This window comes from Panulirus ornatus, chromosome 17 (genome assembly GCF_036320965.1).
Source record: "Panulirus ornatus isolate Po-2019 chromosome 17, ASM3632096v1, whole genome shotgun sequence".
Taxonomy (NCBI): Eukaryota; Metazoa; Arthropoda; class Malacostraca; order Decapoda; family Palinuridae; genus Panulirus; species Panulirus ornatus.
This window is the reverse complement of record NC_092240.1, coordinates 49733519-49748847: the sequence shown is the minus strand read 5'-3', so window position 1 is coordinate 49748847 and position 15329 is coordinate 49733519. Positions and strand designations below refer to the sequence as shown.

The 15329-nt window shown below is 39.6% G+C and overlaps 1 protein-coding gene across 2 annotated transcripts in view; it reads right to left on the bottom strand.

Moving 5' to 3' along the window:
- LOC139754731 (lambda-crystallin homolog) overlaps positions 1–15329 on the bottom strand; it is a 110116-nt gene that overhangs the window by 88788 nt on the left and 5999 nt on the right. The window contains exons 1-6 of one of the 2 annotated variants that reach the window (XM_071672437.1): positions 13368–13526; positions 8738–8819; positions 7330–7435; positions 5649–5731; positions 1557–1682; positions 164–321 (exon numbers count right to left, since the gene is read on the bottom strand). In XM_071672437.1, coding sequence (XP_071528538.1) covers positions 164–321; positions 1557–1682; positions 5649–5731; positions 7330–7435; positions 8738–8819; positions 13368–13402 — 590 coding nt within the window. In that variant the 5' untranslated portion in view covers positions 13403–13526. Of the gene's footprint in view, positions 1–163; positions 322–1556; positions 1683–5648; positions 5732–7329; positions 7436–8737; positions 8820–13367; positions 13527–15329 lie in introns of those variants that run through there. The other variant, XM_071672438.1, reaches the window with a different exon arrangement.

Below are 15329 nucleotides of genomic sequence, written 5' to 3'. Positions count from 1 at the left end.
TGAAGCATGATAAGTGGTGTGCACGGCATACTACCCCTGCCTGATAGCAAAAGCTCACTGTAAGTACTCATTCTTACATAAAATCTAAAAAGTCCATCTCATAAAATTCCAAATTTTGTTCTACGCAAGAAAAGTAGATTTCCTGCTTTCCCACTAAACTTACTGTATTCTGTTGCTTCCAAATCCAGGGTGTTCCCTTGAAAATGTAACTGGTGACTGACCAATCTCTTTCATTAATGCCTGCGTGCGTGTCACTACATCTTTTGAGGTCCATGGAGCAGGCACAACTTCAACCATAGGCACATAATATGGAGGGTTTGTCTGAAAATGCAGAAATAAAATTCAAGCACATGGTAAAGCACTTTAAACTTTTCTTGTGACTTTTTTGCAAGTAATATAATCCAGCTACTTTAAGTTAATTAAGTGAATTAAAAGTTTTTCATATATATTCGCCATTTTCCGTGTTAGTGAGGTAGTGTCAAGAACAGAAGAATGAGCCTTACAAGGGAAAAATCCTCACTTGGTCCCCTTCTCTGTTCCCTCTTTTGGAAAAGTAAAACAGGAGGGGAAGATATCTCATTCCCAACAGATCCACTCTTTCCCATACTTTTGTATTTAGGGCCCATAACTCACATCCATATGGCACTTTCAGGACCACTATATCATCAAACCTAACCATCTTTCCACACACCCGTCAATGCACACAGAACCTTTGCCACCTCACCCACATCATTATTCACTTTCACTCCCCTGGTTCCATCTGCTGCTATGTATACCCCCAGATATATATAACATGCCACTATTCCCAAGTTCACTCCATTCAAACTCACACTCAAACTGACCTGTCTCTCTTCCTTGTTAAACTTCATTATCTTACTTTAATTCACAGGAAGTATCAAACTCTTTATTTCACACACTTTCCCAAATGCAGGCACCAGTTTCTGCAAGTGCTCACTTGAATCTGCCACCAGATCCATATCATCTGCAAACAACATCTGTCTCACCTTCTTGCAGGCCCTTTCACCCCAGCAGACTGCAAACCTAACTCTCCAAACCCATACATTCACCTTCCTCAACATCCTATTCATAAATATAATAAACATCCACTAGAGACCCACCATCACCTGAAACTACTCACCCTCCTCTTCCTACTTCCACACATGCCTCAATATCTTGAAAAAGTTTTCTGCCAGTTCTTGTACTTTTCTCCTCACACTTTAAATTCTACAAAGCATCTCTATCAACCCCATCACATGCTTTCTTTGGATCCATAATTACCATATACAAATCCGTTTCTTTCTCTTTCTCACACAAACTATTGAAAGCAAAACACCTGGTCAACAGATCTCCCACAATCTGATGATCCGTGCATACATCCATTCCCATCCATTCCAGCTGCTTTGCCATGCCATCTCATTATTACAATCATTATCATTATTATTATGGTTATCATTATTACCATCAGCTCATTACAACTATCTTCTTAAAAATCTTAAAAATCAAATCTTAATTAAGCGATGAATTTCTTCCTGCAATCAAATTACATAAGTACTTACAGGATGAGCCACAATGAAGTTTGACCTGTGCACCAGGTCTGCAGAAATCTTTGAAGGGACAATGCATGATGCAGATGTTGACAAAATGGTGTTTGGTCCAGCAAACTGGTCAATATCTTTGAACACCTACAAAGAAAGAATTTTGCTGTTACTCTTATAGCCCTCTTTAGCGAAGGAACTGAATTTCAAATATTGACACACAACATGATTAACAATAAACATATAAAAGATATCAAAGATCTATAGAGAATCTTATAAAATGAATAAAATCACCTCTACAATGAAATGTCTTACAATGAGGAAAATATGATACAAATAAAACTGAAAGCACTCATGACAAATAATTCATGAGGAAACATAATGGTAAATAGTCCACATATACGTCAAATTGATTCCTTCATCAAAAATTAAAGCATCTTCTACAATGATTTTCCTTCCTAAAAGAGGTCCACTAGAGAGCAAGGTAAATGAGAGAGAGCCCCACTCGTTTTGAGAATAAGAGGCCTTCCTTACCCTAATGGTAACCAAAGGGTCATTTACACTAAGCAACGATAAAAACAGGATTACCTTGCAAGAATCGCTGCTTGACACTACTTTCTACGGTATACTGCGCACAAAAACCTAAAACATTCATGTTGAGCTTCTGAGTATATTCATTGTTCACTGTCCAAAGATGCATCTCAATGAATTCTTTAACAACAAAGAGTTTCTGAGGAAGTGAAATAGTACACTGTCCAAAGATGTACCACAGTGACATTTTTATAAAAGAAGGAATTTTCCATTTTCTAGAATGATTTCTACTTCCAATAGGATTCAGTCAATGAGCTAGGGATATGAAAAACCTCAATAGTTTTGGGAATATTAAGCCAAATCTCAACAGTATCCTTTTGAAAATCTTGACATTTGTCCCTAAGGAAAGAATTACCTTGCACAAAGCACTGCTTGGTTTCAGGAAGAAGCCTTATGATATCAAATACAGATTTAGTAAACACAACCAAAGCAATCATCATTTTGCGTAATTACCTATTTGTCCTGAATGGAGAGAGAGTATTACACCTGTGTAACCCTGTTTCTTGAACAATTGGCTTGGGCCTTAGTTCTATGCCCCTTTTTCTCCAACTGAAAGTTTAATGGAACCTCATCTTTAAAAAATCAAGTATCCTTTTATCAATGGAGAGAACAAATATTTAGGTCATTCCCACTAATAAAGGTCTTTTACATGAGAGATTGACACAACCCAAGTCCAATTCCAAGTGGCAGGCCATCTATACATTCCATCTCCCTCTTCTGCATCCTTGCAAAGTTTTTACTATAAAATCTGTCACTTGTTTTTAACCTGTGAATCATGTTCAGGTCGTATTTTGATTCTCTTGTATTACCTTTTTCCATTATATCAGGACCACAGTCTTTGGATGCTACTGTAACACCATCTACTGGCAGCATCATTTACCAGATCATAGCTAGATGATCCCCCTTCCCTAACATGATCTTTGGCTGCACTCATCTTAATCCCAAATAAACATAGTTCCTTGTCACCTTACTTGTTAGTGGCAATACTCACACAACACACAAGAGTGTCTTACAAATAAAATATATTTTGGCTATATGTCTCCTTTAAGAAGACTTACAAGGTACATCTTTACACAGCTGCTCCCCTTCAAATCATTCTTCTGCTTACAAATTTACATTCTGGGTCATTTTCCTGTCTAAGTTCATATCCAGGACATTTCCTTACCTATAGGCAATTCCTTTCCATACCAATCCCATGCCTGGCAGTTCACGCTTCAATCTGTTCCTTAACCTAACGGTTTTTACTTCAGACCACTTCATTCTATCCATCTATATCTCTGATGCCTGTTCCAATTGGAACTCCCTCAAAGGGGTGGTCATGGCACCAGAGTCTCCATAACTAAAGAACTCCAGTGCTGCTTCCTAGCCCTTAGTTCCTCACCCTTAACAGGCCACTGACAGAGGGCAGGTCTGGTGCAGTGTTTGCAAAGGCTCCTATCTAATGTTCCTAATGACTACTTCTATCTAATGCTCCTACTTACTGCTTCTACTTAATAATCCTGCCTGAATGTTACTTACTGCTTCTACTTAATAATCCTGCTAAATGTTCCTACCTACTATTTCTATCTACTGCTCCTAACATTTTGCCAAAAGGCAGGGTTAGTGCAGGAAAATCTAGAGTTATGAAGAATGACTGTGTGAGCTAAGCATTTTCAAGTGTTACATATGACAGGGAGAGATTGTATGTTTGGAGACAGAATGCCAGGAGTCCACATGTTAGTGAGGTAGAAAAAAAAGACAGCTACCTGGGTCAGATGAGTGCAACTTAAAAACCACTAAAGTGTTGGCTCATTAAGCAGATGTCACTAACTCTCCTGATACACAGGTGGGTTGTACTGGCAACCAACTACTACCTCTTATGAGGAGTATGTAAACTAACTTCCTCCAATGACAATTCACTACTTAGTAAAGCATCCAACATAATATAAACAAATCTTTATGATTAATTTAAAGTGCCTCAAGGGAAATCCTCCTTTACATTCTACTGCAATCACATCAAAGCAGGTAAAAAAAACATCCTTAAATGTAACAAAGTTCTCCAGACTGATATAATCTTTTTTTTTTTTTTTCTTTTTTGCAGCTGTCTCCCGCGTAATACCAAAAAGGAAAACCTACAAAATCTGTGATTTCCATACCCAGTGCTTTCTTCAATAACAAGCAATTATCTTTACTATATAAACTTGTTCCTTATATAAATGTTAGTACTTTTTTTTCTACAGTCCATTGACCATACATACAAAGTATTCCTAAAAACTAATTCATAAAGACTGTTTTTATACACTTACGAAAAGCACTTATCATAAAATAAATACTAATAGTACAGTTACGTTTTACTATACCCATGGATTATATTGCACTACACTTACCAACAGAGACACATAAATCAAAGACACTTCATAAGAGAGCAAGGAAAGAGGTTACAATTGTATACCACTTTACTTATCAGCAAGGTAACAGCTTTATCTTTTTAACAACACAAAACATGCTGCTTTATAAACACCTTGACACAGCACTATATTTCCCTTATCCTTTGAAAAGCAAGATCCTATATGTAGCACCATACTCCAGTCTATAATGTCAGCAGAGTCCTGAGTAACAGGTTGAACCACAATTTTATCCTTTAATTGGAAGCTTTGACGTGGGGACAGCTCCAGGTGTAGGAAAGCCAATGTTGCCTTTTGACGTCTTTAACATTTCTTAATGTATATCAATTTGTAGGGCTACATATGGAGGGGAAGGTGCAGTTGGCGAGTAATATATTGTCGCATCATTTCAGTCCTCACTTTCCGAAGACTTTACATCTGGGGTGAACCAACAACTGAGGAAGAGCTTGAGTAACTATCGGTTTCACTGTCTGAACTTGAAAGCCTTTTTTGCACATCTCATCACTACTTCCATCTCTGGAGTAAACTGTATAGGAGCATCTTCATTAGCTGGACTACTTTTGTAACTGTAGCAGTTGCTTAGTGGTTCAAACTTCTCACCTCCCTTGTGCTTCATAATCATAACCATTCTCTCACCTAAGCAACCTATCTCGCACCATTTACCTGTGGGAGGTTCTGGATCTGAAATCCAATACCTTTTTCTCCAATTTTCATACTGAAGCACCACTCCTTAAGTCTGGTATTCAATGCTCTAGCTTTGGGAAACAGTGAATATGAATCTTACCATGCATCATCAAGAGAAAAGAGATGCTCTTGAATTCAAGACAAATTTCAATTAGATAGGACTGTGCCTAGGAATGAACCACTTAGACACCTGCTATGGTTCTGTACATACCTTTTCTTCTCCCAAAAGGCAGTTCCCAAACCTGTTCAAAACTTTAATTTTATAAAGTCAGTGTAATGGCTCATAAAGTTCTGTGAGTTGAAAAGCATTCACTTTGTTCCCTGACAAAGAAACACTGCTTTGACACAATTAATCACATTGGAGAACTACATACAATCATAGAAATGTTTATAAATTTGCAGTAAAATACTAATACTTGTTTTGATGTCAAGAGATAAGTATTCTTTAACTCACCTTCTTTTTCAATTCCAAGTCCTCAAAGACAGACTCCTGAACATGTTTAGCACCTTCCACACACTCCTTTAGACTGCTTACACCTAAACAAGGGAAAATTCCAAGGATAAAATATTTCATTTAATAAGTATTATACTCTACTTCATTCAAGATATTGTATTACATTTAATTATTCAGTTTCACTTAAGATGTTATATCCATCTATCTATCTATCTATGTATATCTCTGATACCCATCCCCTTTGGAAACTCCCTCAAGGGGGTGGCCATGGTAAAAGAGTCTCCATAACTGTTGAATGCCAGTGCTACTTTCCTAGCCTTTAGCACCTCACACTTAACAGGCCACTGGCAGAGGGCCTAGTGCAGTGTTTTCAGAGGCTCATACTTAATGTGTCTACCTAATATGTCTATCGAATGCTCCCAGCTAATGCTCTTACCTACTACTTCAACTAACACTACTGCCTAACATTCCTGCTTACTACTTTTATCTATTGCTCCTACCACTTTGCCAAAAGGTTGGGTTAGCACAAAGCAACCAACACAAGAATATCTAGTTGTGAAGAATGAGTAGTGTGTTAAGTGTTATCTTATGTTATTTGTGACAAGGAGAGACTGTATGTTTGTGGACACAATACTGGCAGTCCATGTTTTGATGAGATAAAAAGAAAAGACAGCTACCTTGATCAAAGGAGAGCAAATTGACAACCATGCAAGTGCTGGTTCACTACGCAACCATCTCTAACCCTCACAATACCCTTGTGGTAGTCCCAGTGATATATTTCCCTGGTTAATTGATACTAAGGTAAGAAAGTTTCAACTTCAGTCAGATACCTACATGATTAAGTTCAACCAGAGCAAGGCAAAGAGATAAAGAGGGAGCAAAGTGAGAGGGTCCAACCATGATTATCACCTTATAGGAAACAAACTATACAAGGTTGAACTTGAAGCAGTACTTAACATACCCACCAAACACCACACTAAAAGAGATGCTAAAAAGGTGAAGAATTTACTGGCTAATGTTAAAACTGCCTTCCATTATATGAATGAGATGGTTTTTGATAAGTTTATTACAAGATATTCTACACCCAGTGTACAGTATGCTCCACCAGTTTAGTCACACCATTTGAAGAAAGTTATGGATATGCTTAAGAAGGTCCAATGCAGAGAAACAAATAATTTACTTAAAATAAGGGAGATGAGTACCAGCCTTCAAGATTCTTGATGAACTGAGGAAGGAGAATTTGATCATATGCTCTATGTAAAAATACATATAACCAGTAGAGGACATGTGAAGAAACTAATAAAGAAATAAATCCTTCTATGGTAAGAGAACAGTGAATGAACAGAACAAGTTCAATACAGAAACAGTGACAACTAGGAGTGTTTAAATGTTTCAAGTCGGCCAAGAGTTAAGGAGGTTCAAGTAGTATGGGGCAAACAAATGTAGAGCTCCCTTCCTGTACTGTATAAAATAAAATTCCAAGATGTAATGATTAACAATAGACCTCATAGACACTAAATTTTTGGGTAAATAGTGTCTGAAAAAAATCTGCCTGATAGCCATGTTATTAATGTACATATATATGCAAATGACAGCTAAATAATAATAAGGCATCAAGCATATTTTGTATATATGACTTAGAAGAAAGAGTATCTGTGCCCCTCTAATGACAACAACTAACCTTTGATGAGCTTATGCTGTTCATCAGCTGATGCAGTGCCACGGAGCATTCCTGACTTCTCCAGCTTCCTAAGTTGGTGCAAGATATCCTCTAGTGCTGATGACACCTGCAAGTACAAACTGCTATAAAACCATCTTAATCTGGTAACTTCAGGTGAAAATGCAATGAGCAACATCTTCGTTAGCAAAATGTTCTGATGAGACTGATGTCAAACTCAGACCTTTCTCAGCCAGATTTTGTGCTCTGATGCTTTTTGAACCGATCATCATGTACAATCTACATACAGAGGCTTGAGGTCTGACACAAACGACATTCTCAGGCATCTGCTGGAAATATCTAGAAGTCCTATGATATCTGACACAAATAGCATTCTTAGGCTTTTGCTGGAAAAACCTTTAAGTTCTGGTACCTCAATGATATCCACTTACAGAAAATTCAAGCAATGCTCGTACCCAAATGGCTACAATTAAGTAAAGTTCCCCTCAGCAATCCACAATATACAGACAGCATGACAAGCAATACATCCTGTTCATCTACCTTTGTTCCTCTGATGATGATGGATACGACAGGCAGGGAATACAGGAAACTCTATACCTAAGTTTCTTACTGAAACTTTTGAATACCCTACACATGATGTGTCTGTTCATTTCAGCATCTCTAAGATATATTCTGAATGCTTAATATCATTTGACATCATTCACTCATGAAAACACAATCTATTCATCAATTAAAAGATTTCACAATACATACAAACTCAGCCGACAATTATCCATTAACCACATTTGTATCACATTACAGGTAGTTCTCCAGTGTAAATTCCTTATCTTAAAATTATACACTTTTAGGTTCAAGATAATAATACCTTTAGGAGGGTTTTCAGGTTTTTTAAAAGTTATTTGTATGTAACAAATGTTAATACATACCATGCAAAAATTCAAAATACAATAATTTCCACCTAACATTTTTGTCTCCACCTCTAACAAATGGCAATTACACACATTACATTGTTGGAGAGTTAGATGCTTACTAGATTTATTTGAAGGACTAAATAAGGGCAAAATCCCCATAGAAATAAATGAGGAAAGTATGAAGGACAACTCCCTTGAAAATCACACTCGAGAACCCCAAGTGCTATTTTAACAAGAAACCTAAATGCACAAGGCATCTATATCTTTATATATATTTTTCCTAGGATGCTCTTCCTGAAGATCCTTGATCCATACAATTAATGAATCGATCTGTACACTTAAAACCAAGACTGAAAGTAACATAAAACATTTTGAAAATCTCATTTTTGTCAAGGTATGACATTCTATTACTATATATCATACCTACGAAAATGCTGTCAATAGAAACTTTTTTCCCATTTACTTCAGAAAATACCATGAACAAAAACTTTTTCACTTACTTGCTCTGTTTTTATGTCATACAAGTAGACTTCATAGCCAACACTGGCAAAGAGCATTGCCCAGCTTCGACCAATGAAACCACTGTAACGAGAATGATAAGGAGATAAATTCTGCTTCAGAATTAAAAATGTCTACAACTAATTTATGAAATTCTAATAACGCCATGTACAAGTTGATCTGTAAACATAAAAAGAATTCTCATTAAACTGAACCTGAACCATGCCAATATTAACTTGTTATTTTATAAAGGATTTCATTTTTGAAAGAAGGAAGTCTTAGGTTAGGTTAGGGAATTATAAAATACAAATTAGCACCCAAGCCTCCATTAGTTCATACTAGTAACACAAAAGGTAACGTGTTCAACCAACACAAAAGGTAACATGCTCAACTGACAATGCCATTTTTTCCCATGTGCAGAATTCATTAGACACATTCCTACACAAATCATTGTTTTCATATCTGGGTTTCATTTACCTTCTTCAATTAAAAAAATTTTACATAATTCAATAAGCGACGTCAGTAGAAGTTGTGAATATGATATATTAGTCAACACATTGACTAAGAGTGTCTAAGGGAAAAATAAAACACGAATGTGGGATATAGAGAAACCTATATTCATTTCTATACTAATATACTTTCCAAAGCGCTTCTTACGATCTAATGTTCAGGTAAATGCAATCATTTACTCCGTGTATGTAATTACTATTTATCATTATCATTCATGTGCTCCGGAAAGAGTTTATTCTTGATATATGTATGAACACACAACCTACCCTAACCTATTCTAGTATCCAACTTATCGACCATGTGAGGATGAACAGGGTGAACTGTGGGCTGGCTGCCGCGACCAGGATTCGATCCTCGGAAGGTTTGATCCTAGGGGGGAACGAATTTTTTTTCTTAACTATCTTTGTCATCTGTACCTGACGCTGCATAGCTTATGTGAGACATAGCGTCAGTGCGTTTGTGTGTAAACTTTTTTTTTCTGTTAGTCGAGACGGTACGTGAACCAGGGCTTGTGAAGCATCCTGGGTAAACCATGGAAAGGTCTGTGGGGTCTGGATGTATATAGTGAGCTGTGGTTTAAGTGCTAGAAGTGGAAAGGGAGCTGTGGTTTCGGTGCATTACACATGACAGCTGGAGACTAAGTGTAAACGAATATGGCCTCTTTTTTTTTTTTTTTTTTTCCCTGGCGCTACCTCGCTCAAGCGGGGTACCTATTTTCTGTGTGGCGGGATAGCGACAAAATGGATGAAGGCAAGCAATTTTTTTGCTTTGTCGCTGTCTCCCGCGTTTGCGAGGTAGCGCAAGGAAACAGACGAAAGAAATGGCCCAACCCACCCCCATACACATGTATATACATACGTCAACACACGCAAATATACATACCTACACAGCTTTCCATGGTTTACCCCAGACGCTTCACATGCCTTGATTCAATCCACTGACAGCACGTCAACCCCGGTATACCACATCGCTCCAATTCACTCTATTCCTTGCCCTCCTTTCACCCTCCTGCATGTTCAGGCCCCGATCACACAAAATCTTTTTCACTCCATCTTTCCACCTCCAATTTGGTCTCCCTCTTCTCCTCGTTCCCTCCACCTCCGACACATATATCCTCTTGGTCAATCTTTCCTCACTCATTCTCTCCATGTGCCCAAACCATTTCAAAACACCCTCTTCTGCTCTCTCAACCACGCTCTTTTTATTTCCACACATCTCTCTTACCCTTACGTTACTTACTCGATCAAACCACCTCACACCACACATTGTCCTCAAACATCTCATTTCCAGCACATCCATCCTCCTGCGCACAACTCTATCCATAGCCCACGCCTCGCAACCATACAACATTGTTGGAACCACTATTCCTTCAAACATACCCATTTTTGCTTTCCGAGATAATGTTCTCGACTTCCACACATTCTTCAAGGCTCCCAGAATCTTCGCCCCCTCCCCCACCCTATGATCCACTCCCGCTTCCACGGTTCCATCCGCTGCCAGATCCACTCCCAGATATCTAAAACACTTCACTTCCTCCAGTTTTTCTCCATTCAAACTCACCTCCCAATTGACTTGACCCTCAACCCTACTGTACCTAATAACCTTGCTCTTATTCACATTTACTTATTCATATCGATCAACCCCTAGGGGGTGGATGAACAGCTGGAATGCCTGTGGACCGATTGCCGCAACTACGATTCTAACATATGCACTCGACCCTGGGCGGCCCGTGAATGCGATGTGGTCAGGATCTAATATAAGAAAGGTGCAATCAGAACACGTTTTTCATTTTTCTTCGTGGTTATCACCACACACACACACACACACACACACACACACATACACACACGCACGCGCTTGTGTGTGTGTGTGTGTGTGTGTGTGTGTGTGTGTGTGTTCAAGTTTACACTGAGAATGAAAAGTCACCTTTGGTTAGGCTACATCATCGCCAGGTAAGGAAACAAAGAGTTCAGTCTCATCAAACACCTCCCTTTCACATTCTATCCTTGTCCCAGCTACTGAACGTAGCGCAGCCTCCAATGCTGTAGGAGGAGCCCTATGGGGGATTGTATAATACACACACACATACAGCTATCATCATCTTTATCATAATACAACCACAGGAGATATCCATGGCATAATATCGCCTAAGACTGTGGCAAAATAATGACACACACACACATACACACACGCACGCACGCACGCATACACACGCACGCACGCACGCACACACACGCACGGACACACACGCACACATACACACACGCAAGCGCGTACACACACACACACACACACACACACCACACACACGCAAGCGCGTACACACACACACACACACACACACACACACACACACATACACACGCACGCACACATACACACGCACACATACACACACACACACACACGCGCACACACACACACACACACAAGCGCGTACACACACACACGCACGCACACACACGCACGCACACACACGCACACATACACACACACACGCACGCACACATACACACGCACACACACGCACACGCACACACACGCACACACACACACACACACACGCATGTGATAAATCTCACACGAATACAATATTGCTTTCCCATACACAATTACGAAAGCACCATGCGTGGGATGAACAGCTGCTGTAACCATGGTGGAGGAACATGCCACAAGGATACAAGCCCCAAGTCACAGCCATGACCTTAGAGCAATGCTTCGGCCATTGCTTGGAGTAAAAAAAAAAAAAGGGCATTACAATATGACCCTTACAGTATATTACCCAGCGCCATTATTGGGGTGGTGAGGTGAGGTGAGGGAGGGATACGCCTCAGTTGCATTAGTGGCACCGTCATGTGTGACAATAGATAAAGCGTCGTCGACTTTTGAGTGTGTCCTTCGTTAAGATCCAAGGCCCTTGGGTGCATGGCATAATCTTATCAGGGCTTAGATACGAGATAATGATGATGTAGGGGGAGGAAGGGGAAGAAGGAGGAAGGGGAAGACTGTCTGTTGCCAGCGTAACCTGGGGCCTGGACATTTTCCTTTCAAGATGCCACGGTCCGATAATGAGTGGGGTAGTTAACGAAAGCAGACCTGTTATCAGTAAAGGAGAAATTGATGGCTCAGAAAAAGCAATATGGAGTGGGTATCGCCTGGCAGTGACGTGAAGGCGCCTCGGGTTATAAAGGTTATCGTACCGCAGTCTCTCTTAACTGTTCAAAATATCTAAACAGCCCAATTGTGAGACAGTGCCAAATGTATGAACTGCACTTGTCCATGTAGTTAGTGGTTATGTTAAGGTAAAGCCAATGTACGTGTGTGTCTAGGCACACTCCAGAGTTCCATGGCGGTTAAAGTAACGTAAAACATATACTATCCATAAATGTTATGTAAATACAGTCGTGTATAAATACAGTTTATTGACATAAATCACCATACATTCATAGTCATGAGCAATAAATTAAGTATGCATTAAGAGCGTAGCGCAATTTGAATGACACATCTGATACCAGATGTATGTCATCGATAAATGATTCTATAACGTGTGAACCCAATGTAAACTTATATATATATATATATATATATATATATATATATATATATATATATATAATATTGGCTTGGTAGTATGTATTTCCTGTGTAACCACAAATATGAATCACCCAGTTCTATCCCATTGATAACTGAGTTACAAAATACATACATTTTTTCTTAATATAAACCCAACCTAATCTAACCAAGCCTAGCCATGAAAAGAAAAAAATTGAGGGAAGAGAATGAATCTTCAAAAGTAACCCAAAAATATATACGTTAGCAATTTCTCCCATTATCAATGTGGATGAAGAAAAAAACACACCTAGCGTAAAATGCTAAATGAATCAGGGTTTAAACAATATCTTCTCGGCTGGTTCCCTGGCAGAATTAAACACCCATCCCTCACCAATATTGTAAAGGTAACTACCATTCATATCACACACTGTAACAATGTCTCTAATCACTAAAAAGATCCAATAAATAAGAAAGACTGCTATATGTAGCGCTCCAACAGACAGAACTCACGGTCGAGGGGCTTAAGGGGGTAGCAATATGGACCGACATATTCCTCTTCGCCTTCCTTACCTGCCCACTAATCCAATTTTCTCGTTCCTTGACATGTTGTTGAGGGGGAAAAAAGAGAGACACACGAGTTAGTAAACTGACACGTAGGGTTTGATGGACGTTTGGAGTGCAACTACTATGCTATAAGCTGGTGCCGGGTGGCTACACACACACACACACACACACACACACGCAAAATGGTTACCAAATGTCGGTATTCTTTTAATTTTCTGCTGATTTGATTTCCCTACCACCATCACCGGTGGGGACTGGATTGTAGGGCAATATAGCCACACGCGCATGAACTAAATGGCAGAAGCAAGTGGTAGAGCTGACATAAGTGGAATTCGCCAAGGCACTACGAAAGCATCAACTATGGAGGAGGAGGAGGTGGGCCACAACCCACCCTCCCTCCCAAACCCACCATCCCACTCCCCAACCCACCCACCCACTCCACAACCCCCCCCTAACTCATGAATGCAGCTAAACCTGTTGGTTCCCGCGGTTCCACGCACCCACACACACCCTGAACCTCGAGGTCAAGGAACTAGGAACATATGTGAACTTCATTGTGAGTCGCTGGTTGGGTTCAAGCCCTCTTACGAAGTGCCACTTAAATCATTTTCCTTCGTGGTTGGTTTATGAATATCTTACATACTTTCCTTTCTCTCTTCCTTCTCTCTCTCTCTCTCTCTAAACTCCTGTCCTTTATTCAGGGCACGGTACAATTGGTGAGAAATAAGTGATTATGCCTGGACCTATCTTGTTCACATGAGCAGGAATTAATATAATTCTTTCCCCCATTGTTTTCCCAACCCGCTGTTGGCGGCATAGTAGCCCTAGCGCACACAATTTTGAAGGACTCAGTAATCATACCCTAACTGCTGTTGAATTGTAAGATCACTAAACCAGAAATGAGATATCCAATCCGAGGCAAATACACTGAGGCGTAGGTAAAATGACATGCAAGACCAAAAAGCACGAGATAATAAATTAGAATTATAATATCAAAATGAATAGAATTATATCAAACTGTATTGTTATCTAGATGACAATGAAGATAAATATCTGAGTCACATTTCGTACAAGAATATGTAACAGAAGAATTTACCGAGCTATTAAGAATTATAGAATTTGTTCATTCGTATTTGCCGTTTCCCGCGTTATTATGGAGCGCCAGGAACATACGAAGAAGAGCCACATTCGCACTCATCCATTCCCTCTATGTCAAGTGCGACACAGCGACACCCATAGCCCCTCTATCCACACCTGGGTTCCCTGGCCGCTTCACATGCCTTTGTCCAGTTCAATGACAGCACGTCGCCCCCTATATAGCACAGTGTTCCAATTCACTCTATCTCACGCACGCCTTTCACCCTCTTACATGTCCAGGACCCGATTATTCACAGTCTTTCTCACTCGCATCCTTTTCATCTCCTAATTTGGTTTTCCCATTCTCCTCGTCCATTCATATACATTATCAGTTTGTCCAAAATTTTCTCTCCATATATCCAAACCATTTCAGTACATTGTCTCCAGCTGTCTAAACCACTCATCTCGTTACCACACATCTCCCTTACCCCTTTTTTTTATAATTTAATTACTCGCATGAACCACCTCCACCACACAGATCCTCCAAACCCAAGACTGCGCTCCATCCACCAGCAGGGAAATGAAGCCTCCTTCTTTTGGAATAAGTTCTTGTGACCAGACGGTACTTTCGACAACAGAGGCGTATATCCTCGAACACAGCAACTGTGATTGGTGCTCGATTCAAAACAACAAAAACAACAACAATAACAACAGTTATCAAATGTTATGTAAACAGTAAAATTTCCCAGCCATCCGGGGTGACAGTTACGCTCAGCTGTAACGTAACTGTTTAATGTTACGTTATTGTTTGTTCGTCTGTGTCTGGTATGTGACGTAACTGTTACGTTATTGTTTGTTCGTCTGTCTGGTATGTGACGTAAATGTTACGTT